The 27702-nt window shown below is 28.3% G+C and overlaps 3 protein-coding genes and 1 long non-coding RNA gene across 7 annotated transcripts; all 4 read left to right on the top strand.

The window, feature by feature from the left end:
• Positions 1 to 1112: 1112 nt before the first annotated feature.
• LOC110629636 (disease resistance protein RPM1) lies at positions 1113 to 4162 on the top strand. The gene has a single exon (XM_021776704.2). The coding sequence runs from the start codon at positions 1205 to 1207 to the stop codon at positions 3965 to 3967; it is 2763 nt and encodes a 920-aa protein (XP_021632396.1). The 5' UTR covers positions 1113 to 1204; the 3' UTR covers positions 3968 to 4162.
• An 8530-nt stretch (positions 4163 to 12692) lies between these two features.
• LOC110630588 (acetyl-CoA acetyltransferase, cytosolic 1) lies at positions 12693 to 19670 on the top strand. Its single transcript, XM_021778134.2, has 15 exons — positions 12693 to 12819; positions 13491 to 13533; positions 13740 to 13838; positions 13942 to 14115; positions 14230 to 14335; positions 14423 to 14561; positions 16699 to 16776; positions 16859 to 16924; positions 17242 to 17327; positions 17864 to 17963; positions 18065 to 18175; positions 18260 to 18301; positions 18531 to 18617; positions 18774 to 18878; positions 19499 to 19670. Exons 2-14 carry the CDS (start codon positions 13497 to 13499, stop codon positions 18861 to 18863), a joined length of 1215 nt encoding a protein of 404 aa, XP_021633826.1. The 5' UTR covers positions 12693 to 12819; positions 13491 to 13496; the 3' UTR covers positions 18864 to 18878; positions 19499 to 19670.
• Positions 19671 to 19931: 261 nt separating this feature from the next.
• Positions 19932 to 20991, top strand: LOC122721618. Its single transcript, XR_006348310.1, has 2 exons — positions 19932 to 20197; positions 20359 to 20991. It is a non-coding gene; the product is annotated as an uncharacterized LOC122721618 (long non-coding RNA).
• A 1552-nt stretch (positions 20992 to 22543) lies between these two features.
• On the top strand, positions 22544 to 27237 carry LOC110630322 (protein NOI4). Of its 4 annotated transcripts, none has more exons than XM_021777759.2 (3): positions 22544 to 22610; positions 24986 to 25171; positions 26485 to 26740. In XM_021777759.2, exons 1-3 carry the CDS (start codon positions 22581 to 22583, stop codon positions 26593 to 26595), a joined length of 327 nt encoding a protein of 108 aa, XP_021633451.1. In that variant the 5' UTR covers positions 22544 to 22580; the 3' UTR covers positions 26596 to 26740. The 4 variants fall into 4 exon arrangements, with proteins under 4 accessions (XP_021633451.1, XP_021633453.1, XP_021633452.1 ...); XM_021777761.2 differs by lacking the exon at positions 26485 to 26740 and adding an exon at positions 26893 to 27237 and having other exon boundaries at positions 22566 to 22610; XM_021777760.2 differs by lacking the exon at positions 22544 to 22610 and adding an exon at positions 23076 to 23261.
• The last annotated feature ends 465 nt before the right edge of the window (positions 27238 to 27702 follow it).

Genomic DNA, 27702 nt, shown 5'->3' with positions numbered 1-27702 from the left:
TGAATATCACGACTTCATATGAGAATGAGGTTTACCGACTATTAATTGAATATTTATATATAGATTTTATACATAAACTATATATAATTTAATTAAATATACATAAATCTCGATATAAAATATTTAATTTAATGATTATTAAACTCGTTTGCATGAGATCGAACTTATGTTGGACTCACCCATTGACATGGAACTCTAAGAATTAAGTGATTATTAAAGTATCCAACAACAAGAAGTTAATAAATTTTGAGTTTATCATATGAGTTGAACTGACCAAGCTAATGAACTCCCAATGCAATCCCTCTTCCTCCATTATGAAACAATACTAAAATATAGGAACTTTCCTGGAAACCCTTTTAACAGGAAGAAAAGCTTGACCACTTAATATCCAACCAACCAAAGAGGACTTGTCAAGGGACCACAGTAAGCAACTGCCAAGAAGCACAAAGCAATTGAACAAGTCATATACGCAACTTAATCACAAAATTTCCAATGTGAACCAAGAAATCAATCATAATTACCTGTGTGATTAACCTTAAAGAAAGTTATACTGCATGTATGTGAAATATTTAACAAAATTCAAACACATTGCTGAGAAGCTTTACCTCTGTCAAGCCAATATTTAATTTGACAGCAAAATGAGATACATTGCTCTCAATGCACACATCTGCCTATGTCATAGACTAAACTATATGAGAAATAATTACATGCATAGAATTGGCCTTTATAATTTTCAACTTGCACAATTCATCACCTGCAATGTTTACATGGGGGGATATTCACTACATGTACTGAAAAATAGTGCATTCTCCATTATATTTATGTAGGATTCTTTTCTTACAGTTTCCAGTAAACTCTGTTTGTGTGTAAGATGTCCTTTGTTCTAACAAATTGCTCAATCATTATGAAGATCAGGCAAGTTGCGTTTTTCATTTATGTTGTTGAGTAGGCAGCCAGGCAATAAAAATCATCGGCCATGCTACAATTTTGTGTTGCATTTTCAGCCGCTTAAAGTCTTCCTCAAGTCAACTTGGCTCAGTCAAAACTATTAAATGAAACCTAATTGCTTCAACTTTTGTTTCCAGCTTCCTCTCTCCTTAGAAAACTTAAAAAAAAAAAAAAAAAAGAAAAAAGAAAAAAAGGAACGGAGATGAGATGCAGAGCAGAAGAGTAAGGGGGATAAGGAAAAATTTGCAAAGTAAATATGGCAGATGGTGCTGTGAACTTCTTACTTGATAAACTAACCACTGTTCTAATGCAAAAAGCATCATTACTTGGAGATGCTAGCGATGAAATTGAAGAAATAAAGCTTGAGTTAGAAAGCATGAGATCATTCTTAAGAGATGCAGAACGAAGAAAGGAAAGGAGTGAGTCAGTAGAAACATGGGTGAGTCAAGTGAGAGAAGTTGCATATGAGGCTGAGGATATAATAGACGAGTTCATTCATCTCAAAAACAGAAAGCGGATTAAAAATGGATTCAAGGTTGTACTCCAAGATGTGGTCAACTTCCCCAAGAACATGACCACAAGGCATCAGATTTCTTCTAAGCTACAAAAGATCAAAGCTAAGGTTCATGAGGTTTCTGAGAGAAGCAAGCGGTATGATTTTGATCAGCATGAGGAGGGGAGGACTAGAAATGTGGCTAGTGGTAGGTGGAAACACTATGCAGAATCATCATCTTTTGTAGATGAAGATGAGATAGTGGGGATGGAAGAGAATTCTGAACAGTTATTTGGATGGTTGACAGAGGAGGAACCACGCCGAACAGTTATTTCAATCGTGGGAATGGGTGGCCTGGGTAAGACCACTTTAGTCACAAGGGTCTTCAACAATCAGGTAATCAAGAGACATTTTGATTGTGGAGCATGGATATCTGTGTCCCAAATATATGGAATTGATGAGCTATTGAGAAGCATGATCAAAGAAATTTTTCATACAGCACAAGTTCCAATACCAAGCAACCTGGGTTCAATGAGTTACAGATATCTTATCGGATTGCTCATTGATTACTTGCATCAGAAGAGGTATGTTATTGTCTTAGATGATGTGTGGAGCATAGATCTTTGGAGCAAAATAAGAGGTGCATTTCCCAATAATAGATATGGAAGCAGAATTGTGCTCACAACAAGGGATGGGAATGTGGCTGCCTCCATCGGTATTGGAAGCCATGTGCATCACCTTCAGCCTCTTCAAGAGAAAGATGCTTGGGCTCTCTTCTGCAAAAAAGCATTTTGGGATGACCCAGAGCATAAGTGTCCTAGAGAACTTCAACCTTTAGCTGAGGCTATTGTGAAGAAATGTGAAGGCTTGCCTCTAGCAATAGTGGCAGTTGGAGGTCTAATGTGTTCAAGAAGCAAGAGAATTGGTGAATGGAAGACTGTTTTTGAAAGTCTCAATTGGCAACTCAGTTACAATCCAATGCTTGAACGAGTGAAAGGCATCTTGCTGTTGAGTTTCAATGATTTACCATTCTACTTGAAGCATTGTTTCTTATATTGCTGCGTTTTCCATGATGGTTACCCAATCAAGAGAAAGAAGCTAATTCGGCTGTGGGTGGCAGAAGGATTCATTAAGGAAAGAAAAGGAATGACAATGGAGGAGATAGCAGAAGAGTACCTCATGGAACTCATTCTTCGAAGCATGATTCAGGTCACTGAGACAAATGATGCTGGGAGGGTGAAGACATGCCGAGTCCACGATGTTATGCGCGAACTTGCATTGACAACATCTGAAAAAGAGAACTTTTGTGCAGCATATGATGGAAGTCAATCAAAGTTAGAAGGAAGAATCCACCGTCTATCAATCTATAATACTGGTGAAACCATCCAGTTGAGCAGTACAATGTTGCGCCATCTTCGCTCTTTCTTCGTGTTTCCAACTGATATGTACTCATCATTTTCCCTGAATGCTTTTTCATCAAAGTTCAAGTTACTGAGGGTACTTAATCTAGAGGGAGTTCCTGTTGAAACCATACCAACGACATTGGTTGAGTTGTTCAATTTAAGGTACTTGAACTTGAGGGACACCAAGATTAAGGAGCTTCCCAAGTCAATGGAAAGGCTAAACAATCTGCAGATGCTGGATGTCTGGAAAACCAATTTGAAAAGAATGCCAAATGGGATATCAAAGTTATCAAATTTACGACATCTATTTACGTGCAGCAAACAAGACCCAGATTCTGAGTCAATAAATGTTCTCAGTGGCATGCAGGCTCCAAATGGTATATGGAATATTCGGACCTTACAGACATTAGCATGCATTGAAGCAGAGACAGAGCTGCTGCAACAAATTGCGAACTTGGCTAATCTCAAAAGGTTGGAAATTACAAAGTTGAGAGCGGTTGATGGGCCAAAGTTATGCTCCTCAATTGAAAGGATGACAGGCCTAATCAGATTAGGTGTGACGGCAACTAAAACAGAAGAACAACTTCAGTTAGAAGCATTAACTACGCCTCCATCGTTTCTTCAGAAACTGAAATTGGTGGGAAGATTGAATAGGTTGCCTCCCTGGCTTGGGTCCCTAGCTAATCTAACTCATTTATATTTGGGATTTTCAAGTCTAGAAGAAGATATACTTTCTTCTCTCCATGTTCTTTCAGGTCTAGTGTTCCTGGAACTCAAGAACGCTTATGATGGGAAATTCTTGCACTTCAAGGCAGGATGGTTTCCCAGACTCAACAAACTGACTTTTCTACAACTCGCACGGTTGAATAGCATGAAACTAGAGAAGGGTTCACTACCAAGCATCCGGGATTTGTATCTAGTTCGCTGTCAGGAGCTAAAGGTGTTGCCTCACGGCATTGAGCATCTCACTAGCCTTCATAAGCTGCATTTGGAAGAAATGACAGAAGAATTCATAGAGAGGCTAGAAAATGGTGACAGTGAATATCAAGAAAAGGTAAGGCATATACCCCTAATCAAACTTGTATATCTAACAGGAGAAACCCGAGTGGTTGAAACACTTTGAGGATGGTTCTCCAATTACTTGATTTTTTATTTAATTTTTTTTTTTTTTTGTCAAGCTCCAATTACTTGATTCTTGTATCACTTTGCTGTTTTGCTCATGCAAAACCATATCTAACAATGGCAGTTCAGTTTGAATAACCCATACAAGCCAAGTACATAACCAGTTAAATCAGCTAAATAAACTAATACCTGAGAGGCTAGAAGATTAGGAAATGCTCATTCCTCGAGTATTTTGTCGGTTGTCTGTATCTGTATCGCCATGATAGATTATGGGTCCGCATTATTTGTCTATAAAAAATAAGTGAATAACAAATCTTTTGGGCATTTTTACAAACACCTAAAAGGGCCTTAAGTCAAGTGCCTTCATATGGTGGTGAGATCCATGTAGCCTGTTCAAGTATAAGATCTTCCAGCAATTCAGGCCATTAAATTTTGGATGGAGCCTATGACTCTTTGTTCATGTAAAATAATAAATTAAAAAAGAAAAAATTATTGTTTCATCCTAAAATTTATTAATTAATTTATTAATTTTATAAAATATTTTAAAAATTTATTAATTAATAATTTTATTAATTTTAACCGTTAAATATTGTAATAAAATTTAAAATATTTTCTTACAAAAATTAATTAATAAATTTATTTTATAAAATTGAGATATCAATTTATTTTTTTAAAATATAAGGACTAAGCTTCTATTAAATTCACAAGAAAATATTTTTTTAAAAAAATATTTTTATTTTTTAATATTTAAAATACTTTAAAAGAAAAATATTTTTCAATAAAAAAATTAAGTTATTTTTCATATATTATATTCTTATTAAAATTTCTATATATAAATTTATTAAAAAAATTATTTTTTAAATTAAAATTAAGTATAAAATTAAATTATTTCGTTCAAAAATATATTCTACACAAAATATTTTTCAATACAAGATATTTCTGCAAATAACAGAGTTTAAATAATAAAATATTTAACGGTTAAAACTAACAAAATAATTAATTAATAATTTTTAAAATTATATATATATATATTTTTTAAAATAAAAAAATTAATTAATAAATTTTTTTCATAATATATAAATTAAATAATAAATTTTAATAAACACAGCTCCCGACTAAGGTATAATTTATTAAGTTATTATTTATTCATTAATTATATTAATTTATATATATAAACATATACCAAAAATTAGTCGAAAATGAGATGGGAAAAGATTTTAAAAAGGAAAAAAAGGCGTGCAGGTGGTGGTAAATAACAATTTATTACAATATATAATTTCATTCATTTATTTTTTTTTTGAAAGATAATTTCATTTATTTAAATACGTAACATCATTCAATATTATATGATATTCTTTTATATTGTATTGCTTTTGTATACATTATTAAGTTTAAAAATTAAAATTACGTTAATTATCTAAAAATAAATAGGACGAATTCATAAATGTTTATTTTATTAACCAATTTAACTGAATAATTTGGTTGAAAAAAATATGCTTTAAATTTTTTTTAAAAAAATTCTTTGCTAATGTGTAAGTTAAAATTTTATTTTTTGGTCATAAAATAAAATGCTCTTAGTGTACCTTAATCATAAAATTAAAGATAATAAAAATTAAAATTTTAGTTTAATTTATTAAGTATTTACTCGATAATAAATATTTTAGTTTAAATTACTAATTTATTAAAAATATAAATTATATTATATTACCAATATAATTTATTTATACCATTCAACATAATAAAATAAATAAAAATAATAAATAAATAAATTATATTATTAAAAATAAATTAATGACAATATTTAGAAGAGAGTTGTGCTGTGGATAGCTAGACTTGTAAGAAAAAGAAGGTGAAGTAGTAAATTGAATTATAATATATTAAATACTTAAATTTATAAATACAAATTAATCATATATTTTAAAGAAATATAAAAATAAATATTCTATTTATTGCTTATTATACTTTAAATTTTATTTATTATATTCTAATTTTTATAAAATAAAAAATTTACCCTCAATAAGTTTAAAGAGATTAATTAATAAATTTTTTAATATTTTAAAGACTTTTTAATTTTTTGAAAATATTTTAATATATTTTTTAAATTAAAAATTATTAATAAATTTTTAATATTAAAGTAATTAAATATTAATTTTTGCTATTAAAAAATGTATTTGTATTAGGAGTGAGCAGTATTTGGTTCAGACCGAAAAAATCAATCGAACCGAATTAATTTTAAAATTCAGTTCGATTTTTTATTCAATTCTGTTCAGTTCGATTTTTAATTTTAAAAATTTCTGTTATTTCGATTCGATTTGATTTTGATCAAAAAAAATTAAAAAAATCGAACCGAATCGATTAGTGATAATAATATGTTATTTTCAATAATATAGAGAAATTAAATTATATTAAAATTAAAATATTTTAATTAAATTTTAAAATATTAAAAATAAAGTGTAAAAAATAAAAAATTTATTAAAAATTAAAATCGATCAAACCGAACTGAATCAAACTGAATCAGATCGATTCGATTCGGTTTCTAATAAAAATCGGTTCGATTTAATTTTTATAAATACTAAAATTTTAATTTTCAATTTATTCGGTTCGATTCGATTTTAAACCAAACCGACCGAATACTCACCCCAAATTCCTATTCTACCCAGAAGTCAAAATGCCCCGAGATTTCTCCCAAATAATAAATAAAAAATAAAATAAGCAATATCAGAGTCGCTTTGCCCATGGCTTCTTCTACTTAATCAAATAAAATAGGCAATATACAATAGTGTTATTATATATTTGTATAATAAAAAAAATTTATTTTTAATTCAAACAAAATTATCCTAATTTTTTTTAAAAAATTTAAACAGTTAATCGGTTACTCATACATATTTATCTGAAATAGTATTTATTCAAAAAAGTCTTTATAATACATATATTCAAATATATTTATTTTAAAAAGTGTGTGTTACGGTTATAAATCGATACTTCAAAATTCATTTATTTTTTATTTTATCACTTTAATCTTGAATCTGAATTTTTTTAAAAAAAATTATAAAATTATTTTATTTTTTTAAATTTTATTATATTCTGAAAAAATATTATTACATTGTGAGACAATTAACTCGTAAAAAAAAATATTATATTTCATATTTTAAAATCAGTTTATATGTAATATTCTAATAGAATTGAATATAATATTTTTTATTCCAAACTCGAATACGAAATATTTATAATCAAATATTTTTATAGTTAAATATATTAAAAGATTAATTTTTTACTAAATTTTAAAATTAATTTATTTTCCTATATATTATGATTGAGCAATAAAAAAATATCTTTTAAAAATAAATTATTTTTGAACATAATAAATTATTTTATCTAAAAGTTTTTTTCATAAATATAATTGTTATTTTGGATGGGAAGAAAGTAAAGTATTTTATTAAAACAAAATATTTTCATAAAAATAACTATTGAGAGCGCAAGAGAGAGAGGTCAAAGAGTCAGACTTCAACCTAACACCTCACGAGCAGTTGAATCACGAGACGAGATTTTATGAGATTCAGAATTGTAGGTGGTTGGTATAGAAGTCTATGCTATTTTTTTAAAAAAAAATCAATAAAAAAATAAAATATTGAATAAATAGCAATTTAATTAAATAAATTTATGAAAATTTTAACATATTAATTGAATTTTACCTCAGCCAACCTAAGACTTAAAAGTTAAATTTAATATTTTCTTTTTTCTATTATTAATTATTATAATATTATGTAATTTTATTTTATTTTCAAAATATTTTTTATTAATTATTATTTTTTAAAATAAATATTTATATTTTTTATACCTTTTATACAAAATCAATAATTAATAACAATATTTAATGAATTTTAATAAGTATAGGGTTGTATTTATTATAAAAACTATAAGTGTTTTACTATTAATAATAAAAAAATAATAATAAAAGGTTCCTTGTGAGTTGTCGTCAATCTTATTTAAGTCAAGCAGTGAGTTCGTTGAGAATAATTAATAACCAAAAAAGGACAATATCATTATTTTTTTCACCAAATTTTGGTAGGTAAGAGGAAAGAGTTGCACAGTTAAGCATTAAGTGGTATTTTAATAAATATGCAATATTTATTATCTATTAATTTTTTATTTAATAGTAAAATATTATAGTTAAATACTGTATGATAATTTTTCTTAAAAAAAAAATACTGTATGATAATTAAAAAAAATTAAATTTCCCCTTTAATTTTTTTTTTAAAATTCAAGATAAGAATATGTAAAAATTTTTGTCTGCATTGACACCGGTGACGAAGCCAAAGGAGGGGCCCTGAAAAGTTTCATAGAAGTATTTAGATAATTTTAAATATGGGAGAAAAAATTATTATCAAATTTTTATATTTTAAAAAAAATTATTAGTTAATTTTTATTTTAATATTATTTAATTAAATATTTCATATTTTTTAAAATTATTTTTTAAAATTTTTTATTAAATAAATTTTTATTCACTTTCAATACTATTTAATTTTGATTATTATTTTGAGAAAATTACTTTTTAATCCCTGAACTTTAACGTAATTAACACTTCTGTCACTCTATTTTGGCGATCCAATACTTAAGTCCCTCACTTTCTCTTCCGTCCAAATTCGTAGTCCTTCCGTCAATTTAAACCGTTTGGTCAAAGAGTCAAAGGTGAGAGGTGATAATTTTTTCCAAAAATATCCCTCTCAATGTGAAGTTTCTATTTTTTTCTCTTTCATATTTTCTCCGGTTGCAGAAAGGGTAGGAAGAAGAATGTTTTCTCCAGTTGCAGAAAGGGTAGAAAGAAGAAGAAGAAGAAGAAGAAGAAGAAGAAGCTGCAGAAAGGGTAGGAAGAAGAAGAAAGAAGAGGAATAATAATAATAAATTGCAAAAAGGGTAGGAGAAGAAGAAGAAGAATAAGAGGCATTTGGGTTTGCGTTTTGTTATTTTGAAATAGCGGGATTTTTAGTGAGGGTTAATTTTGTCAATTCACGTGTCCCAAACGGCTATTTTAGATGGAAGGACTACGAATTTGGACAGAAAAAAAAGTGAGGGACTTAAGTGTAGGAAGAAGAAGAAAGAAGAAGAATAATAATAATAAATTGCAAAAAGGGTAGGAGAAGAAGAAGAAGAAGAAGAGGCATTTGAGTTTGTGTTTTGTTATTTTGAAATAGCGGGATTTTTAGTGAGGGTTAATTTTGTCAATTCACGTGTCCCAAACGGCTATTTTAGATGGAAGGACTACGAATTTGGACAGAAAAAAAAGTGAGGGACTTAAGTGTTTGGTCGCCAAAATAAAGGGATAAAAGTGTTAATTACGTTAAATCTCAGGGACTAAAAAGTAATTTTTCCTATTATTGTATTTTATTTTTCTCATTCTCTATTTTTTAATCTAAAAAATTTATTTTTCATCTTTAAAATTTCTAACTCCAATATATATTTTTTTAAAAATTATATATAATTTAATTTTATACACTATTTTTATTATTAAAAAGTAATTATTTCACTTAATTAATTTCTAATTTATTTATATAATTAAAATTATTTATTAAACTATTTAAATTTAGATAAATAAATTTAAATTTTTTATAAATAAAAATATTGTATGTGTAATGTTTTATTAATTAATGAGTTTTATGGACTATTTAAATTTAAAAAATAATTTAATTTTAAAAAATATAAATTTAATGAATAATAGGTTATATGATTTAAATTTAAAAATATTTAAATAGAAATCAAATATTATTTTCATAGATAATAGGTTATTATTTAAATTTAAAAAAATGAAATGAAAATATTATTTTTATAACTAATGAGTTAAATAATTTAATTTAAAAAATAAATAAATTTTATAATAAATATTATATTAAATTAGTATATTACTTTAATATTATTATTTTTTATAAGTTTGCATGTTATAATTATAATAAAAAATATTTTTCTATAATAAATATTATTAAAAGTAAATGATAAATGAATTATTGATCGATGGTTGGAAAGCTATATTTACAAAAGTTGTTATTAATATATTTTAATCAATAAAAAATAAATAAATTATAATTTAATTATAATATTTTATAAATTTTTTAATATATACTTATTTTATATATTTTATTTTACATATTTTATTTTTATTAATATTCATTATATTTTATACTTTATTTACGCATAATTTTTAATAATTATTTAGATTAATTTTATAAAATTACAAAAAAATTTATATTTTTTGAATTTTTGATGTGACTGAACAAAGTTTTATTGCCATTAATTTGCAGAATATAATAAAAGTTGATTTACATTTACGGCAACGTTTGAATTAGTAAATTGAAAAGAATAATTATAATATAATATTTTGAATTTAAAAATAATTATTTAAAAATTATATACTTTAATTTTTATTATTATTCGGTTTTATATTATTAAAAGATAGAGTTAATTATTATATTTTAAATGATTGAATAGCAAATTTAAATTTTATTCTAATTAATTATTACAATATTTATTTATTTTTCACATGAATTAAAAATTATAATTAATAAAATTAAAAAACAATGAATTTTATTGTATTTACTAATTTATCCTCTATTCATATTATTCATTACTAAATAATTTATAAATTAATAAAATTTTTTTTTTAATATGTATTAAATAGAGATATATTAAAATTTTAATTAATAAATTACTATAAAAATAGATAAAGTAAATAAATCTATTTTTTGTGATGGAGGTATTAATATTTAAACTGTTTGCGCCCGTGGAAGTTTGGTTGTTGAATTCAACTAAATCTCAATAAATTCTGATGTACCATTTCGTCCAATTAAAATAAAAATTTTTAATTTAACTAATTAAATTAATTTCATTAAACATGACTCTCCTAATTATTTTTTTACTAGATTTTTCACTAATTCGATTCGATTAATTTAGAGTTAAATTATTATTAAATTTAAATGAATAAAATTTTTTAATTAATTTTTATTTTTTTCATTCAGAAGCTTATTGAATTAAGAAAGTTGGATTAACTAAATAATAATATTTATATTATTTATTTTCTAAATATATAGTTAAAATCATACCATCTAAAAAAGTATAATACAATATTTAAGTTAAAAATTTTTAATTATTGAATATTTAATATTTAATATTTTATGATATTATATCGTTAATAAATAGTATAAATATTTTTTTTAATTAGAAATAGTATAAACATTAAAATTTAAAAAATAAAATTATTATAAAAGTATAATTAAAATAAATAAATTATTATATTCTAATGCTTAAAATTTAATAAAAAATTATTTTATTAACAGAATAAATTGTTAGAAACTCATTTATTTAACATTAAGAAAATAAGGAGTAAATTATATTTTTTCAAAAAAATAAATCTCACCCTAAAATTAAACTAAAAACAGTCTATCATATTGTTAGGTGTGCAGTTATTACAAAACTGATTTTTTTATAAATATATTTTGCTATTATTTATTCAAATATGACACTTAAAATTTTATATATTGTAGTAATTTTATATAATTAAAATACAAAAATTAAAAAATATTTTCTCATAAAGCTCAATTTATAGTTATATACAAGTGATTTAATATAAGGCTGGATTTCTGTTAAACAAAATAATAATATTACTTAAATAATTATATTAAAAATTAATAAAATATCTCGTAAAAAATTTATTTATTCATTTATATTTTGTAAATTCATTTTTTTTATTTTTTAAAATAAATTATTTATTAATTTATTTAAAACTTTATAAGATCAAAACAATATATATATAATTAAAACTATAGAAACCGAATATTATAAAAATTTAAAGGTGAGTAACAGCTTTTTTTTTAAAATAGAAGAATGAACAAATTTGATTTTACAGCAATGAGTTGATTTTGAAATTGAAATAAATTAATAAGTTTCTAAAAAATTAAACGTCTCATATTAATTTTCTAAATAATTTATATAAAATTAACTAAAATATATAATACATATAAATATTTATAAATATAATAATATTTAGTTTAACTTATAAAAATGAATTTATAAGTAATTAATATTTATAAATTATTTTTTTTGAAGTCAATATTTATAAATTATTTAAAATTTTTAATTTTTTAAATGTGTTTAATTAAAATATTAATAAATAAAAGATATACTTTCAAACATCTAATAATGAGGATATTAAATAATTAATAATCGATGATACTGTACAGTCACATAATAAAAATATAATAATAAAAAATATAATATAAATTAAAAAAAATTTAAATATTTTAATATTCAATTTATTTTAAAATTTTATTTTTATAAAATTATCGTTATTAAATATAATTTAATATATTTTTATTACGTTAGTAACAGTTTCGTAAATAATATTATATATATATATATATAATTTTATTTAAAAAAATTATAAAAATAAAAATACGGTGTATTGATTTGAGCATTAGCTGTACACCGCATAATTTTTTTACGTTTATATTATAAATTTAATCTTTTTATAAATATTAATAATTAATTGTTAAAAATAAATAAAAATAATACTGTAATTTATTTAATTAAATAAATTTATAAATTTAGCACGTATGAAAATTAAAATAAAAATTGACCACTACCACTATTTGTTTAATTTATAAACTGAATTTATAACCAGGTAAAATGAAAACAAATCGATAAATTAACTTATAAATTTTGAAGTAAATTTAAAACGCCCCCAAATATATTTAGAGCTGCAGCACGATGTTCCGATTTATATAGACGCTCTAGCTCTGCTTAGTAGCCAAAAGAACATCCGTCACATCTCTCTCCGCCATTGTTGCTACCTGCTCTTCTTCCCAGGTACTTTCTAATTTTCCTTCTTCGCCATTTTCCCTGCATTTTCTTTCTCCTTTGTGTTGTGTGTGCTGTTGCTGTGCTTTTGATATCAGATTCCTCACCTATCATCGATTCTTGATCCCTATCTTTTCTCTTATATTTTACAACCTTCACTGGCACTGTCATTCTTTTCAGATTTCTTTTTTCTTTTTTTTGCTTTTTACCTGTTTGGTTGCTGAGAAAATAAGGCTGCAATTTCAATCTTTGTGGTTTCTCTTTCACTCTCCCGCTCTTCTTTTTCTCATAATCTTACAGCAACCTCATCTTAAAATGCAAGACTAGGGAAGTAATAGGTCTTTTTTTTTTTATGTGGCAGTTGAACTTCAATTTTTTTAATTCAGTAGAAAAAAATCCTTGAAGTTAGTCTTGCTATTTGTCCAAGAGCGTGAAACAGAGGCTTAATCTATGGAGAGTTGAAGCAGGGGATCATAATATCTTAATTGCTAATTAAATATCTAATATCACGCTTTTGCTGTGCATTAGTAGACGATGAGCACCCATTCCTTTTCGACGGGGAGCTCTTAGAGCTTGTGTTATGCTCACTTATTGGGGAGCTCCTCCATGCTCTCATTTTCATTCTTATTTTAATTGGCTTAGCAAACGCTAATTCGTTTTGTAATATTTCGTATTTGCAGTAATTCATGGCCCCAGCAGCACCAGCAGAAATAAAGCCTCGAGGTGCTCTAGTTCTCTCTCTTTTTTTTTTTGATAAGTGTGGTAAATATTAATCAGGTGAACATGGATTACTGAGTTATTTCTGGTGTGATAGTGTTGGGGTTGGGTGGGTGAGTTATGGAATATTTTAGAGATCTATCAACAAATCTATTTTATGAACCTGGTCGAAAATTTCATATTTTCTATGCTAACTAGATTGTTGAATACAGATGTCTGCATTGTTGGTGTTGCCCGCACACCCATGGGTGGATTTCTTGGTTCACTATCTACTTTATCTGCCACCAAGTTGGGATCTGTAGCCATTGAAGGTTAGAACACAAACTGTGGCGTCTTTTGTTATGTTTGGGTGAGTTCTTTTTCAACAATATTTATTTTTATTTTTCCTAAATGTTCTTTTTGGTCAACTTGTAGCTGCTCTTAAAAGGGCTAATGTTGATCCATCACTTGTACAAGAAGTTTTCTTTGGAAATGTTCTCAGCGCTAATTTAGGGCAGGCTCCTGCTAGACAGGCTGCATTAGGTGCGGGAATTCCTAATTCAGTGGTCTGTACCACTGTTAATAAAGTTTGTGCTTCAGGGATGAAAGGTGCAGAACTGATTGTTAATGTTATTTTCTTGATTGTTCTTATTATTTTTCAAGAATCATGATAAAAACATGTTGCGTCTCTCTCTCTCTTTTTTTTTTTTCTGGAAATTGCAGCAACTATGCTTGCAGCCCAGAGTATCCAGTTAGGCATCAATGATGTTGTTGTTGCTGGAGGAATGGAGAGCATGTCTAATGCACCTAAATACCTAGCTGAATTGAGGTAAGTGTCAGTCTTCCTGACATTTCTGTTCTGTGCTTTTCTTTTGAAAAAAAAAAATAATTGGATGTGTTTTGATTCAATAATCAGAAAGGGATCTCGACTTGGACATGATTCCCTAGTTGATGGAATGCTGAAAGATGGGTTGTGGGATGTTTATAATGATGTTGGCATGGGAAGTTGTGCTGAAATATGTGCAGATAATCATTCAATAACGAGGGAGGATCAGGTATGCATTACGTCAATCCATTCCATTAATCTCATTGTTTCATGTGGTGTTTTGGTTCCTATTCTCCTCATCTTAAAAATATGTGCATATATTAATTCCAACAGGACTAGAACTCTTTAGTGCCTAATATTATCTAAATACTAATATATTCATCTTTTCTATAATATTCTGTGAATTTTCACTTGGGATAATTCCCAGTTTTGGTTGGAAATTGTCATGCAGCTTGTTTGCTGCCTTGTTTTCTGCTTCCTTTCTATAAACTTCTATGAAAATACAGTTTTGGCAAAAGGCTTTTTAAGCTCTTGAGAAATTGGCCAAAAATCACTTAAACGGTTAAACCTTGATTAAACAAAATGGTCTATTTAGACTCTTGAACATTTTATAATAGCTATTTGAGCACTTAAATTCTATAAATAGCTCGAAAAAAAGATCCAAAACCTAACACAGTTAAGTCTCCATCACAAAACAATGGACATTAACGCCTCAACAAATATCCTGATGGTCATTTAAGTCCCTTGAATAAATAAATTTAATATTACACTTTAATAATTAAGGTTATAAATAAATTATATTAATTTATATTGTTAATAATGTATATTACTAATTTTATAAAATCCATTAAACGAATAAAATATTATTTAAAAGTTTTATGAAAAATTAAATTAAAATTTGTTCAGAAGTGAATTAAAAGATCCTTTATTTGAACTAAAACCGTAAATAATTCAGATTTTCTTTTTTTATTAATAAACATCAATATTTAAACTCAAAACATCCTTTAAAAAATTTTAAAATATCTTTAAAAATACAACTATTATGATATATGTAACAACTACAAGAAAAGTCCTGAATATTAAAAATTCTCAATTTAATTTTATTATGTAGATATAGGATTTAAATTATGCTATAAATTGAGAAAATCTCTTATAGTTTTTTATTAGCATTTATAATTTCAATGTATTTTTATGGTTTTTGTTATTTCCCTTACATATATAATGTTATGTATAATTTTAGTAAAATTTATTTATTTTTAGTGACACTTTACAAGTTTTAAAATAAGATGTTAAGATTAAAATTTGGTCTTTGGTTGATGGAAAAAAAAATTAAATTCTTTTTTTAAGCGAATTAATTTTTTTATACTTTGTATTAAAATTTGAATTTAAATACTTGTAAATTTTCTTATAATATTCTATTTATTTCATAAAATTATTATTATTTATTTTTAACAATATAAATAAGTATAATTTATTTATAAACTTAATACTGAAGTTTTAAAATTAAATTTATTTATCCAATGAGAGCTTAAACGGCTATTGGCTATTTTTTAAGGGCTTAAATATCCAATTTTTTCAATTCACAAATGGAGGCTTAACAGTGTTTTTGGGCTTAAGTGGCTGTTTTAAAAAGTTTCTGAATTTAAATGACTATTATAAAATGTTCAAGGGCCTAATTGGACCATTTTATTTGACTAGAGCTTAAGTGGTTTTTTGCCAAATTCTCAAAGGCTTGAAAGAGCTTTTGCCTACAATTTTCACAATGCTAGTTTTCCTACCACCGCTAGTTAGGTGTAGGTGGTGCAATCTTAGGATAATAAGGTGTAAAGAATTAATTAAGATAATCTCCACCATAAAAATATGAACATGTTTGTGGGTTCATGTTTCATGTATGGATAAAAGGAGAGCAGCCCAAAAACATGAGCTGAAGTGGTAAGAATTGTAAAGACAGCTCAAAAATGTTTTAATTCTAAAAGGTTCCATGTATCTCCAACTAGTTTGAGATCGAGTTGAGTTGAATGCTACTTGTGCCCTATATCATTGGCTAGCAGTCCATTCATATGAGGACAACCTAGAGGGCTCATTTATAGTTATGGAGGATGTAAAAAATTAGAAGTTGTGGATAAAATTGAAAACCGCGCAAACTTGTTTGGCTCTCTGGTCATTCAGCCTAAAATTAATGTATCGCCTCAGAACTGCATTAGAGTAAGCACTAACAAGTAGTCTCGCCGTTGATCATTTTCTTTTACTGATAAATTCCACAGATCAGTATTTTCCTCCTCCAACTTTAAATCCCAATTACATAGACTACATAGTTGTTTGTTTATTTATTTTTCATTTTAACAGTATATTCGTGATTCTGGCAGGACAACTATGCTGTTCGGAGTTTTGAACAGGGTATTGCTGCACGAGACAGTGGTGCCTTTGCATGGGAAATTGTTCCGGTTGGACATCTACTTTCAAGTTAATTTAAAGTACCTTTGCATTTGTTGTGAATATTGTTTATCTCCATTTGGTACCTTGCAGGTTGAAGTTTCTGGTGGAAGGGGAAAACCTTCAACAATTGTTGATAAGGATGAAGGCATAGGGAAGGTATAAACCTCCCACAATGTCAAACAGCCTTCTCTCTCTTTCTCTCTCCCCCCCCCCCCCCCCATACGTTGTGGTGCTTTGAATATTCAAAAACTTTCTCCCATATTGCTTAAGAATGAGTTTTCTTGGGAGAAGTAGAATCTTTTTATTGCGCTTGTAAAAACCAAGTAGAAGAGCTAGACTCGCGTGTGCAAGGTTGGACCAAAAATTCTAAATTGTGCACATATTGATTGATTCCCACCCCTGTGCGTGAGAAAAAGTATATGCCTCTGATTTTCCCTGCTGTTGCATTCTATCTTGCTGTCATGTTTTGCCAGTTTGACCCTGTAAAATTGAGGAAGCTCCGACCCAGTTTCAAAGAGAATGGAGGCACGGTCACTGCTGGCAATGCCTCTAGCATAAGGTGTATTATTTTGTACTCTCAATTTCCTTAATGTTCTTTGTTTACTCGTATAAACACGATAAAATACCATAGAAGATCTAACTGTATATTGTAATCATTTTAGTAGAGTTCTACCTCATAAATGTCCTTAAAAATTTGTCCGTTTGGCATTATTGTTGAGCTCTGTTGAGGGAAAAAAAACATCTTCTTAAATAGGTTAGTTAGAAGGTATTGAAAACCGGTTTAGTTAAATTGACATGTTTTAGTATTAAGAACCAAGGAAACTTGGGGCTAATGAGGTGATTGCTTATTTGGATAGCAATCCTTCACCAATTTTGCCAAGTCGGCAAAAGTGGATTCAACGCTAAAGTTTAGCAATTCAGTATAAAATGATTTCATTATCACTTGGAGGGTTTAATAGCTAAGCTACCAAGTTCAGGGGTGAAATATGGGTTATTCCTAACTATAAGTGGTCCATTTCGTGTAAGTCTATTGAGTGGTTTTCATGAAGACATGGGCCTAAGATTTTTTGAATGTGAAATTGCCCTAATCAACAGTGATGGTGCTGCTGCTTTAGTTCTCGTGAGCGGAGAGACTGCTCTTAAGCTTGGATTGCAAGTGATTGCAAAGATCACAGGATATGCTGATGCTGCACAGGTTATTCTTGAATATATGTATTTGATATCGTGTAATTTAATTCCTGTCTTTTGAGTGTCAAGCATCATGCTGCTCGGTGATCATTTACATTCACTGTTCAGGCACCAGAGTTGTTTACAACTGCTCCAGCACTGGCGATACCTAAAGCTGTAACAAATGCTGGCTTGGCTGCCTCTCAAATTGATTACTATGAAATAAATGAAGCATTTGCTGTAAGCTCTTGTACTTATTAATCATTTGATTTGCTCATCAGTATAGGGATAAAAAATCTCAATTTATGATGCTTTTACATGCAGGTCGTAGCTCTGGCCAATCAGAAACTGCTTGGAGTTAATCCAGTGAGCACTGCAATTTAGACTTCTTCTGTCTGTGCTAATATGTGCAACTAAATGTGCATTTTTCAGATTTTGGCTTATGAATTATATGAATTAAATGCTCAGGATGAGATGCATTTATCTTTTCATTCATTCTTTCTGCCTCTTCGCTTTCCACTTCAGTTACTGTTGGTAGCATAAGTAGTGCGTTTCAATTTTTGATGTTGAAGCACTTCTTTTGAACTGGTTACAGGAAAAGGTTAATGTACATGGTGGAGCCGTATCCCTGGGTCATCCATTAGGTTGTAGTGGAGCTCGTATCTTGGTCACACTTTTGGGGGTAATCTTTTTTCTTTGAAACTTTATTTTGTTTCTGTGCAATATTTGCTGAATATCCCAGTATTTCTGTCAATATGTTGCGTTCCATCATGAGAATACGTGAATGCGCATAAGCAAGTCTTTCTTTTTCTTACCAAAAAGTGTAAGGGTATTATAGGTACTGAGGCAAAAAAATGGGAAGTATGGTGTTGGTGGTGTTTGCAATGGTGGAGGAGGTGCATCTGCTCTTGTCGTGGAGCTTCTGTAAGCATTTTGATATTTGGTAAGTCATAAATTACACATGCACATAATAGTCATGAATCATGATCCACTCGCCTAGTGACATGTCACTCGTTAGATCTACTTGCACAAAAAATTTTTTACATGAGTAATTGCTACACCAGTACCTTTGCTTCCATCTACTTGCTAATTTGGATAAGAACATGGGCATCATTTGATTTACGAAGTAATACGGAATATGACGAGGATATAATAGTTATATTAACTTTGCTTCAAATTTGAGTAATTGAAAAAATCTCAACTTTGGCTGAAAATTCATAATAATTATTATATAAAATTGATTCAAAGAATACTAATTCTACAAGTAAGTGAAGAAATAAGTTATTCCATTTCCATTCCATGCCCATTTTTGTTCTATTCTGCAAACCAAAATGAAGCAGTGTGGTGAACCAGAGAATGAATAGGAAAAACATTACTTACTGCTATTGCCAAAATTTGTGCTGGTGTAATCATGAGAATTAAATTCTTCACTCAACCTTGATGACTCTTTCTTGATTGCTGGGTATGGGATTAACTTGGGATTTCTAGTTTACAATAGCAACATATTGAACATATCTAGTTTACTATCTACATGAATATGACAGTTTGCTCTGTTTCCTTCAGGCTAAACACGATGGGGTGACCTCTTGTGCACATGATAAAACCACCTGTGATGTCCAATTTCAATGTTGTGAAAAATTTACTTTGTTTCCTTTTAATTTTTTGCTTTCTTATCTAATGAACTAGAATTGTATTTAGCTTTGGAAGGAAAATATATCCTCAATTTTATGCGCTCTCCTCCCCTCCCTCCTCTTTTTTGGCCTACGAGAATCGTTAGATCCGGATGTATATGAGACTATTATGTTTGTTGAGATGGTTGGGGGCTCTAAGGTAATCAGAATACTATATTTAAAGAAAGAACTTTGCAATTCCATCAAGATCCCTTTCAAAATTCCTAGCTACGACTACAATTACTGCTGCTCGGTGGTGTTGCCTTGTTTCCATGCATTTGAATTTGATTGAACCTTTACGTACAGGAGGTATTTTTAAGGTGATAAAAAGTATAGGTTTTGAAAACCTTCAAATATTTTAAGAAATTTTATTTTCTTTCTAAATAAAAAAATAATTAAAATTTAAAATTATAAAAAAAAATTATATTATAAAACTATATCTTAAAAAATCTTATTTTACTCAGGCTATGCATTTCCCTCGAGAGAGTTGATTTATATTCAATCTTGGAGGCATTGTTTGGCTCAATTCTTTTATGCTCCTGGAAATACTCAAGGCTCTTGGTAGTGGGTCTGGAGGAAGAATTCATATTAGGTCATTGGAGTTTTTACTACTTAGTCATTTTAAATTTGATTCGTTTGATTACTGATATAAATATTTAAAATTACAAATGATGAATTTGTAAATCAAACATAAACATAAGGTTTGGGCTTGCATGTTGAACCGTAGAATCATATTCTGCCTTTTTGTGCTAGGTCCCTGAACATTTGTTCTCTAGATTGTCTACACGGATGCGTCATGCAAAACTTCTCGTGCTTCGGCTTGTTCCATTCTCTGTCCTCCTTTAAGCTTTAGCTATCAATGGCACAAATGTTGAAGATTGCTCTCACAAAAGGAATACGATAATGGGTTTGAAGACTTCTAATGTCAAAGAAACACAGATGAAGATAAAGGAAATCCCACATCATACATGCAACAGATTTAGCCATCATAGAGAGTATAAAGGAGAAACCATGCTTTGAAGGAAGAAGAAGAAGATTTAGGGTTAGGGAATTATAGAAAAATATTTTCTTCCAACTCCTATAAAAATAAATCATCTATAAATTACTAACCTTTCAACGTATTTATTAAAGAGCAACCAAGTGGAACACATGTCTCACCAAGACACGTGACACTTGGACGAGAGAAGAGACTATTGTCTCCGAACTTTGTACACCTCCTATTAAGGATTTGTTTGGTTTGAAGAAATTTAGTCAAGGTTTGAAGAAACTTAGCTTAGAAATTTTTTGAAAGTGTTTACCAACATTTTGAAAAATTTAATTACTTCATTATAGAGAAAATTCATTAGTATTACCCTAGAATTTTAAATAAAAATTTCTTTAGCTTTTCATTTTGTCTTTACTATTTTTATGCCTTTTCTCCTTTTTCCATACTCCTTGATATGCTCGATAGTATACAAGCTTTTTTCTTCTTTAAGCATCCATCTCTGCTGACATTTTTTAATTATTATTTTGAACTATTAAATTTGAATTTAATTTTTTTTTGTTTTGTGATTTTATTTTAATTTTAATTTGATTTGATTTTATTTATAATTTAAAAGTATTTTAAGTAAATGTAAAAATTTTAATTTTAATAATATTTTATTGAAATAGATAATGAAAAAATTTTATATTAATTATCATATAATTTAAAAATTGAACATCATAGAATATATTATATTAAATTAATAAATTTTTAATTTAAAATAAAAATATTAATATCATTTTTATTATTATCTTTTATTCACACCGTTATTATCATAAAATTTAACATATCAACCAAATAAATTAGATCATGTTTCTCAAAAAAATAACTTTCTCGTAAATACACTTTTCGAAAAATGAACTTTCTAAAAGATACGAGGCCGTAATCACATGGCTTCTCAAACTTTACCAAGAAGAAGCCTAATTTCTCTTAGGTCCATAACCAATTCCTAATTAGGCTAGGACCACCTTTTAAAGGAATAAGGAAAATGAAAATTCCACTATTTCCTCTTAGTTTTTTTTTTTTTTTTTTTAATTTTATATCCAACATAAAATAGTTCCATTTAATACTTAAATGGTTGGGCTTAATATTTATCCCATGAAATTAATTCTCCTCTTTAATTAAGAATTATTCTCCATTCATTTTATAATTTTTATTCGCTTTATTTTTTTTATACATATTAAAAAAATAATTTTTATAATTTTTAATTATATTTATTTAAATACTCATTTAAAAATAATAATAAATAAAAAATTATTTTAAAAATATAATAAAATTAAATAAAATTATAATAGTTAATTTATATGTTATTATATATAATATAAAAAAGTAAATAATAATTTTAAAATAATTTAAAAAATAAAAATAAATAAAAATTATAAGGCGGAATATCTCGCACATAAACATATAAATTTATTATTGAATTTAATTTTAAATTATACTATAAATTTAATTTTAAACTAAATTTATTAATTTAATTATTTTTTTCATTTTATAATTTTTATTTTTTTTATTATTTCAAAATTATCATTATATTAATATATAAATTTATTATTATAATACTATTTAATTTTATTTTATTTAAAAAAATTTTAAATTATTTTTTAATATTAAATTTTTTAATATTTAATAAAATTTAATATTTTTAAAATAAATATAATTAGAAGTTTATAAAATTATTTTTAATATATTTTAAAAAAATAAAATTAAAAAAAATTATAGAATGAAAAGAGTAATTAATTACAAATTAAATTTATTACTTTATAATTGTCATTAAACAACGTGTAACATTGAGTTTTTCGCCTTATTAAATTGCAATGTATAATTAATAAATCGGAAAAAAATATGTATAATTAATGAATGGACATTGGACGCCACGTGGTCATTTAGGCCATGTTTTTCAACAAATACCCAATTTTTGTATATGCCCACTTTCACTTGCAACTTTTCATAGATGCTCTGCCACCATCCGCCCTGTCTTCAGGTGAGGTCCCCATTTCGTGCTTACAACTCATGTGCTTGATACCTACACTGCCCAACTGCATTCAAAAGCCGATCTTTTGTTAAATCAATTCAATCATATTTCTAGTTGGTAAGCCTAAGTACTGTTTACCATTTCAGTAATTGTCTCACCCACCAACTAGATTGACCCATAAACAGAAGAGATAAAAGCCCAACAGGATGATGTTACATTGTTAAGAAGCATAAGAAAGTAGATGTGTTGTTTGGTTGATAATATGAACAAGAACAAGAAGTAGAAAATGGCCTTTGGGGTTGGTTGGGGACTTTTGTCAAACACCTATAGGCTATAGCTCTAGCTACAGGTTACAAAAGTGGGAAACTGTTGGGGTCTTTGCCAAGCTGGAAGAAAAAAGCAAACACCGTCTTTAGCCGTTCAAACTTGTGGGCCCTCTACAACCTACCTTCTTTTAATAACTAGGTTCCTCTTTCTTCGTGGCCCAATTGGCCCCGTTTACCTCTCTCTCCTCTTTTTATCTTCCATCGAGTCTATTTTCAGATTCATCACCTCCTTCTCTTTCTCTTTCTCTTCCTCTTCCTCTTCCTCTTCCTCCTCCTACGCGATAATCACTAGCTAAGGAGGAGAGACGATTTTTTTTCTCTTCTAATCATGGCGGTAGGGTCTCCTTCTCCTGTGTTGATATTATGTTTGTATGTGTTTGTTTTTGTGTTTGTGTTTGTGTTTGATTTGAGATTGGACCGATATGAATGATTGCTTTTTTTCTTTTGGGTTTTGTGTTAGGTTAAAATTTGCGTTGGTTTGGTTCTCAGAGGCTTGATATTTATATGATTTTTAATTGTATAGATTTTGATACAAAGCTTGTTCACTTATCCATCTCCTTTGCTATTAAATGATAAATTTTGCTATGTTTTTGGGAATTCTTATCTTTCTTTCTTTGCAATTGGGTTCTTTTATAAGCGGATTGTTTTAGCTCTTTTTATATAATTATTCGTGGGCTTGATTTTAATTTATTGCCATGATGCTGATACCATCTTTCCGTTTCTGGTTCTCCCCGATTTTTTGCGGAGTATAATCGGTAGAGTTTCATTTACGTAAGGATTCAATATTTCTATTTGAAATCACTTTACTGTGAAAGGAGGTTTCTAAGCACATGAATACATGATATTAGAACTCTAACATTATCATGTGATTGTAATTTCAATTTTCTTTGGAATGTACAGTTCTTGGTTAGATTATGAGAAAGTAAAATGAAGTGTCATAGATCACCACAATACCTCTTGTCTAGATGTATTTTATGAATATAAATAAATGCATATATTAAACAATGAAGTTCATCATGATAGTCATGCTAACATAAAATGTAATTATTGTTCCGGAACACACAAGTTGATCTGTAATTTTCCTAATATTATTATTATTCTGCAGTAATATTGAACCAAAATGGATTGGGAATGTTGATCTGTTCAATTTGAAGTCAGATGTATTTCTTACCCTCTTACTTTTCCTCATTGTCACACAAGTGTGGAAGTTGATTGAAACTACATGATATGTTGATAGGCTACGTTCTATTTGTCAAATTTGCCATAAGAAACCACTAAGCACTGTGCTTAAATCAGCTCGCTCTTTCTTCACCAATATATTTTATTTACTTAGGTCTATTATTAACATGTTAAAATTTTCTTCTGTGTCATCGTTTGAAGATGCATGTAATAGGTTTAAACTTGTAATTTGCTTTGTGAATAATTGAATATGGTGTTATCAAATAACAGACCCTAGCTTTATACTGGGAAGCATAGATAGACGAGATTTTATTGTTGCTGAAGATCTGAGTGACTATTCTATCCTCGGACAATAGTTAATGATGAGGTTTTGACCATAAAGTCTTTATTTATCAGTTTCTCTCAAATGCATAACACCTTTGTTGAAGCCTCAGCAAAAGTGTTTTTTTCTTTTAATTTTTGTGGGTTGGGAGAAGAAGAAGGGGGTGGTGGTGGTGATGGGGTTACAGATTGTCAAGGCTATTTGTTTCTGTTAGCCCTGATTGTAGTAAATTTATGTTCAATACCACAACTATGGTAATTTTAGGTGGTCTTTTTTATGCAGGTCTATGGTATCAATAGGTACTAGCTATAGTTTGATGCCAGCTTGATCTAAAAAGCTAGAATATATAAGTAAATTGATCAAATTTCACTTGGTAGACTAATGTTCATAATATGTGGCTGTGAGCATAACAAATCCTTGGAACATCAATTGGGACACTGCCTGTAGCTTGTTTGGAATGCATGTTACAGCGTTTGCCATGTCAAGTGCCACATCAGTCTGTGGATGTCTTCTTCTGAGATTACTGTCTTTTGAAGAAAAGTTTTTATTCTTTCCAGGAAAAGGGTCAACCATTGCCAAAGTTTGGTGAATGGGATGTCAATGATCCAGCATCAGCTGAGGGATTCACTGTCATCTTCAACAAGGCTAGGAATGAGAAAAAAACTGGTGGAAAGCCTGACTCACCAACAAGGGATAGCTCTGGTTTCAAGCCTGACACTACTACACTTGGGAAGCCTCAGTCTGTAAGTTGAAACTCTTGCTTAAACCTCCATGAGCAGCCTTTATATTCCTTGCCAGCATTTTCTTGCAAGTACGTTTTTTTCACACTGTCCGTTTCATGCCGTGATGTGAGGAGGTAGATAGGTTTCTTTTGCTGAATATTACTTTTTACCTTGATTATCCCTTTTTTCAAATAAATGTACAACTCTTATAATGTGTGCCTTGCTATTTCTTTATTATTCTAATGATTGATGATTTATAAAATTCAAATTTTGCTCTTTCATTATCTGTCGACTCTTTTTGTTTGGTGATAAATTGGGGTTGTTTTGATCATTTAAAAATTGTTGGAATGACCTCATTTTCTGTCAGTGAAGTTTTATCCCATTTGCTTGGCATATGCTAATTCAGTCCTTTTTTTTTATTCTAAGCTATGTTTTGTTTTTTCTAACAAAAGATTCTTTGCAATTTTATCTTCCTCTGATGCTCTCGGCTTTTTTGTTGTGGTCTTAGATCATTTTTTATGGAGGATGTTTTGTGCATTTCCCATATAGTAGGATGCCAATTGGCAATCCCTTTATGCTCTTTCTCTCTGTTTAGGAGCAGGTATGATAAGGTAACGTTTTACAAGTTTTTGAAATCTTTTAACCCTGTTTGGGAGAAAGGTGCCCTGTATTTGGAGATTTCAACTCTATCCTGTAAAACCTCCAAATATCCCAAATTCTCTACCCACTAATTTGTTGGGTTGGGATGGTCAGTTTTTTTATTTTAAATATATATATGTATATATATTCTTTCATAAGAGTATTTTATCCTTGCTTTTATACTATTCTTCCAAAATTGCCCAATTTCTGTAGCCAATAATTTTTCACCATGTCTGGGCAATATTTCTTTCTCTAAGCTTGACCCTTTGTAATATGCTTTCATGAATTCTTTTATATATCTTTGAATTTCATTTTTCAATAAATAAATTATGTGAATTAAATAAGTTTTGGTAATTTTGACAAAATGCAGTGTTTCAGCTATATTATCACATGTTTTATCTTTATTTTATTTTAATATGCATCTTATTTATTTCTTAAATTTTTTTATTTTATAGTTTCATCAAATCTTTTAAAATTGTAAAATTTATATTCAATACAAAATAGTAAACAGCTATAGAATTCAACAGTTTTTGAATATGTACATTTAAAAAAAAAAATATTCAGGGGAATTGAGAAGGCTTGGTCATATATATATGTACACGCGCATGATGCAGGGATTACTAATCCTTCATTTACCGTTACTAGTTTCCAAGAACGTGAAGGTTCTTACATTAGAAAACCTTGCTTTATCATAGGATCACCTTCTCCAAATAGAGGCTCAAGGTATCACTATGGACTGGAGAAAAGGGAAGAAGGAAAACCATTCTGCGTCTGTCCACATCTTTTGTACTGTTTTTTTTTTTTAAAAAAATTTATAGATGCTGTGTTTTTGTATATCTACAAATTCAGAAGGGCAATAGCATTCTTGTTTGGCTGCATCATATCATGAAAAGAACAATCCTTGAGCTACTGTTATTGGTTATGGAAAATGTGATTCCACTTTCTGTGACACTTTTATGATTGGTCTTGTATCATCTTCTAAGTTGCCGGGATCAAGGAGGCTATGGACTAAAAGCACATGGATGAGAAACAATATAAGTAATTTAGAAGTTAATAGATTTTGCTGTATCTGACTTTTTGAAAATGTGTTATTTGGTATGCAGAAGAAATGGTTTTGCTGCATGCAAGCTGCTAAAGCAGAATAAAGAGGTGGCTCTTGTCTTGTAAGAGCAATCATTAATTGGAGTATTATTTATATACACATGACCCTAGCATATAAATCCAGAAAACTGGAACCGTGTTCAGAAGCTATGATGGGTCGTGGTAGAATGCGTTGATTGTGATTGATGTGGGGGTTGGGAAAGAATGTGATTAAAGAACAATGTGGTTTTCTGTTTATGTAGACTACCAGGAGTCATGGCATTCTGCTTTCTGTTGTTTCTAGAGTGTATGTGATTTTCTATGTGTATCCATTTGCCTATATGTAATGAAGCTCTCCCTTTCTCCTATATGATTCAAAAGCCAAATGTGTGGTGTCTTATTTTTATATAGGTTCTACTTCACATTAGGGAAAATTTCACTTTCACCCATGGAAAAATTTGCCATATTGAGGGATATGCACGAAGTGGAGACAAAATGCAGTAGTACTTCCATAGGCCTCCTTGTCATTTTCAAATTTTAACCCAAATGAAATTACTTCATCACAAACCTATCATGAAATATTGAGGAAGCAGCACAAACATGTATAAAATTCATATGATGAAATAGGCTTAATGGATTGATGAGAAGGCGTAACAGAAAGACAACAAAATTTGTTATTTTTAATATATTAAATATAATTTCTTTAATTCACATTTTGTGGGTCAAGAGTCATTATGAAGTAAAATTACATATTATTTCTTCTAAAAAAATAAGATTATAAATAAATTATTTTTATTTTTAAAATGTATCTCATATAAATTACAATAATTAAT

Source organism: Manihot esculenta, chromosome 13, assembly GCF_001659605.2.
Source record: "Manihot esculenta cultivar AM560-2 chromosome 13, M.esculenta_v8, whole genome shotgun sequence".
Taxonomy (NCBI): Eukaryota; Viridiplantae; Streptophyta; class Magnoliopsida; order Malpighiales; family Euphorbiaceae; genus Manihot; species Manihot esculenta.
The sequence above is the reverse complement of the archived record's forward strand: the minus strand, read 5'-3'. Positions and strand labels throughout refer to the sequence as shown.

Excerpts from the sequence above, each read along its gene's own strand:
- LOC110630588 (XM_021778134.2), top strand. The coding sequence starts at position 13,497 with ATGGCCCCAGCAGCACCAGCAGAAATAAAGCCTCGAG. Across the intron at positions 13,839-13,941 it reads GGGATCTGTAGCCATTGAAG|CTGCTCTTAAAAGGGCTAAT; the intron begins GTTAGAACACAA and ends GTCAACTTGTAG. Across the intron at positions 14,116-14,229 it reads TTGTGCTTCAGGGATGAAAG|CAACTATGCTTGCAGCCCAG; the intron begins GTGCAGAACTGA and ends TGGAAATTGCAG.
- LOC110630322 (XM_021777759.2), top strand. The coding sequence starts at position 22,581 with ATGCTCTGCCACCATCCGCCCTGTCTTCAG. Across the intron at positions 22,611-24,985 it reads ACCATCCGCCCTGTCTTCAG|GAAAAGGGTCAACCATTGCC; the intron begins GTGAGGTCCCCA and ends TATTCTTTCCAG. Across the intron at positions 25,172-26,484 it reads CACTTGGGAAGCCTCAGTCT|GATCACCTTCTCCAAATAGA; the intron begins GTAAGTTGAAAC and ends GCTTTATCATAG.
- LOC110629636 (XM_021776704.2), top strand. The coding sequence starts at position 1,205 with ATGGCAGATGGTGCTGTGAACTTCTTACTTGATAAACTAACCACTGTT.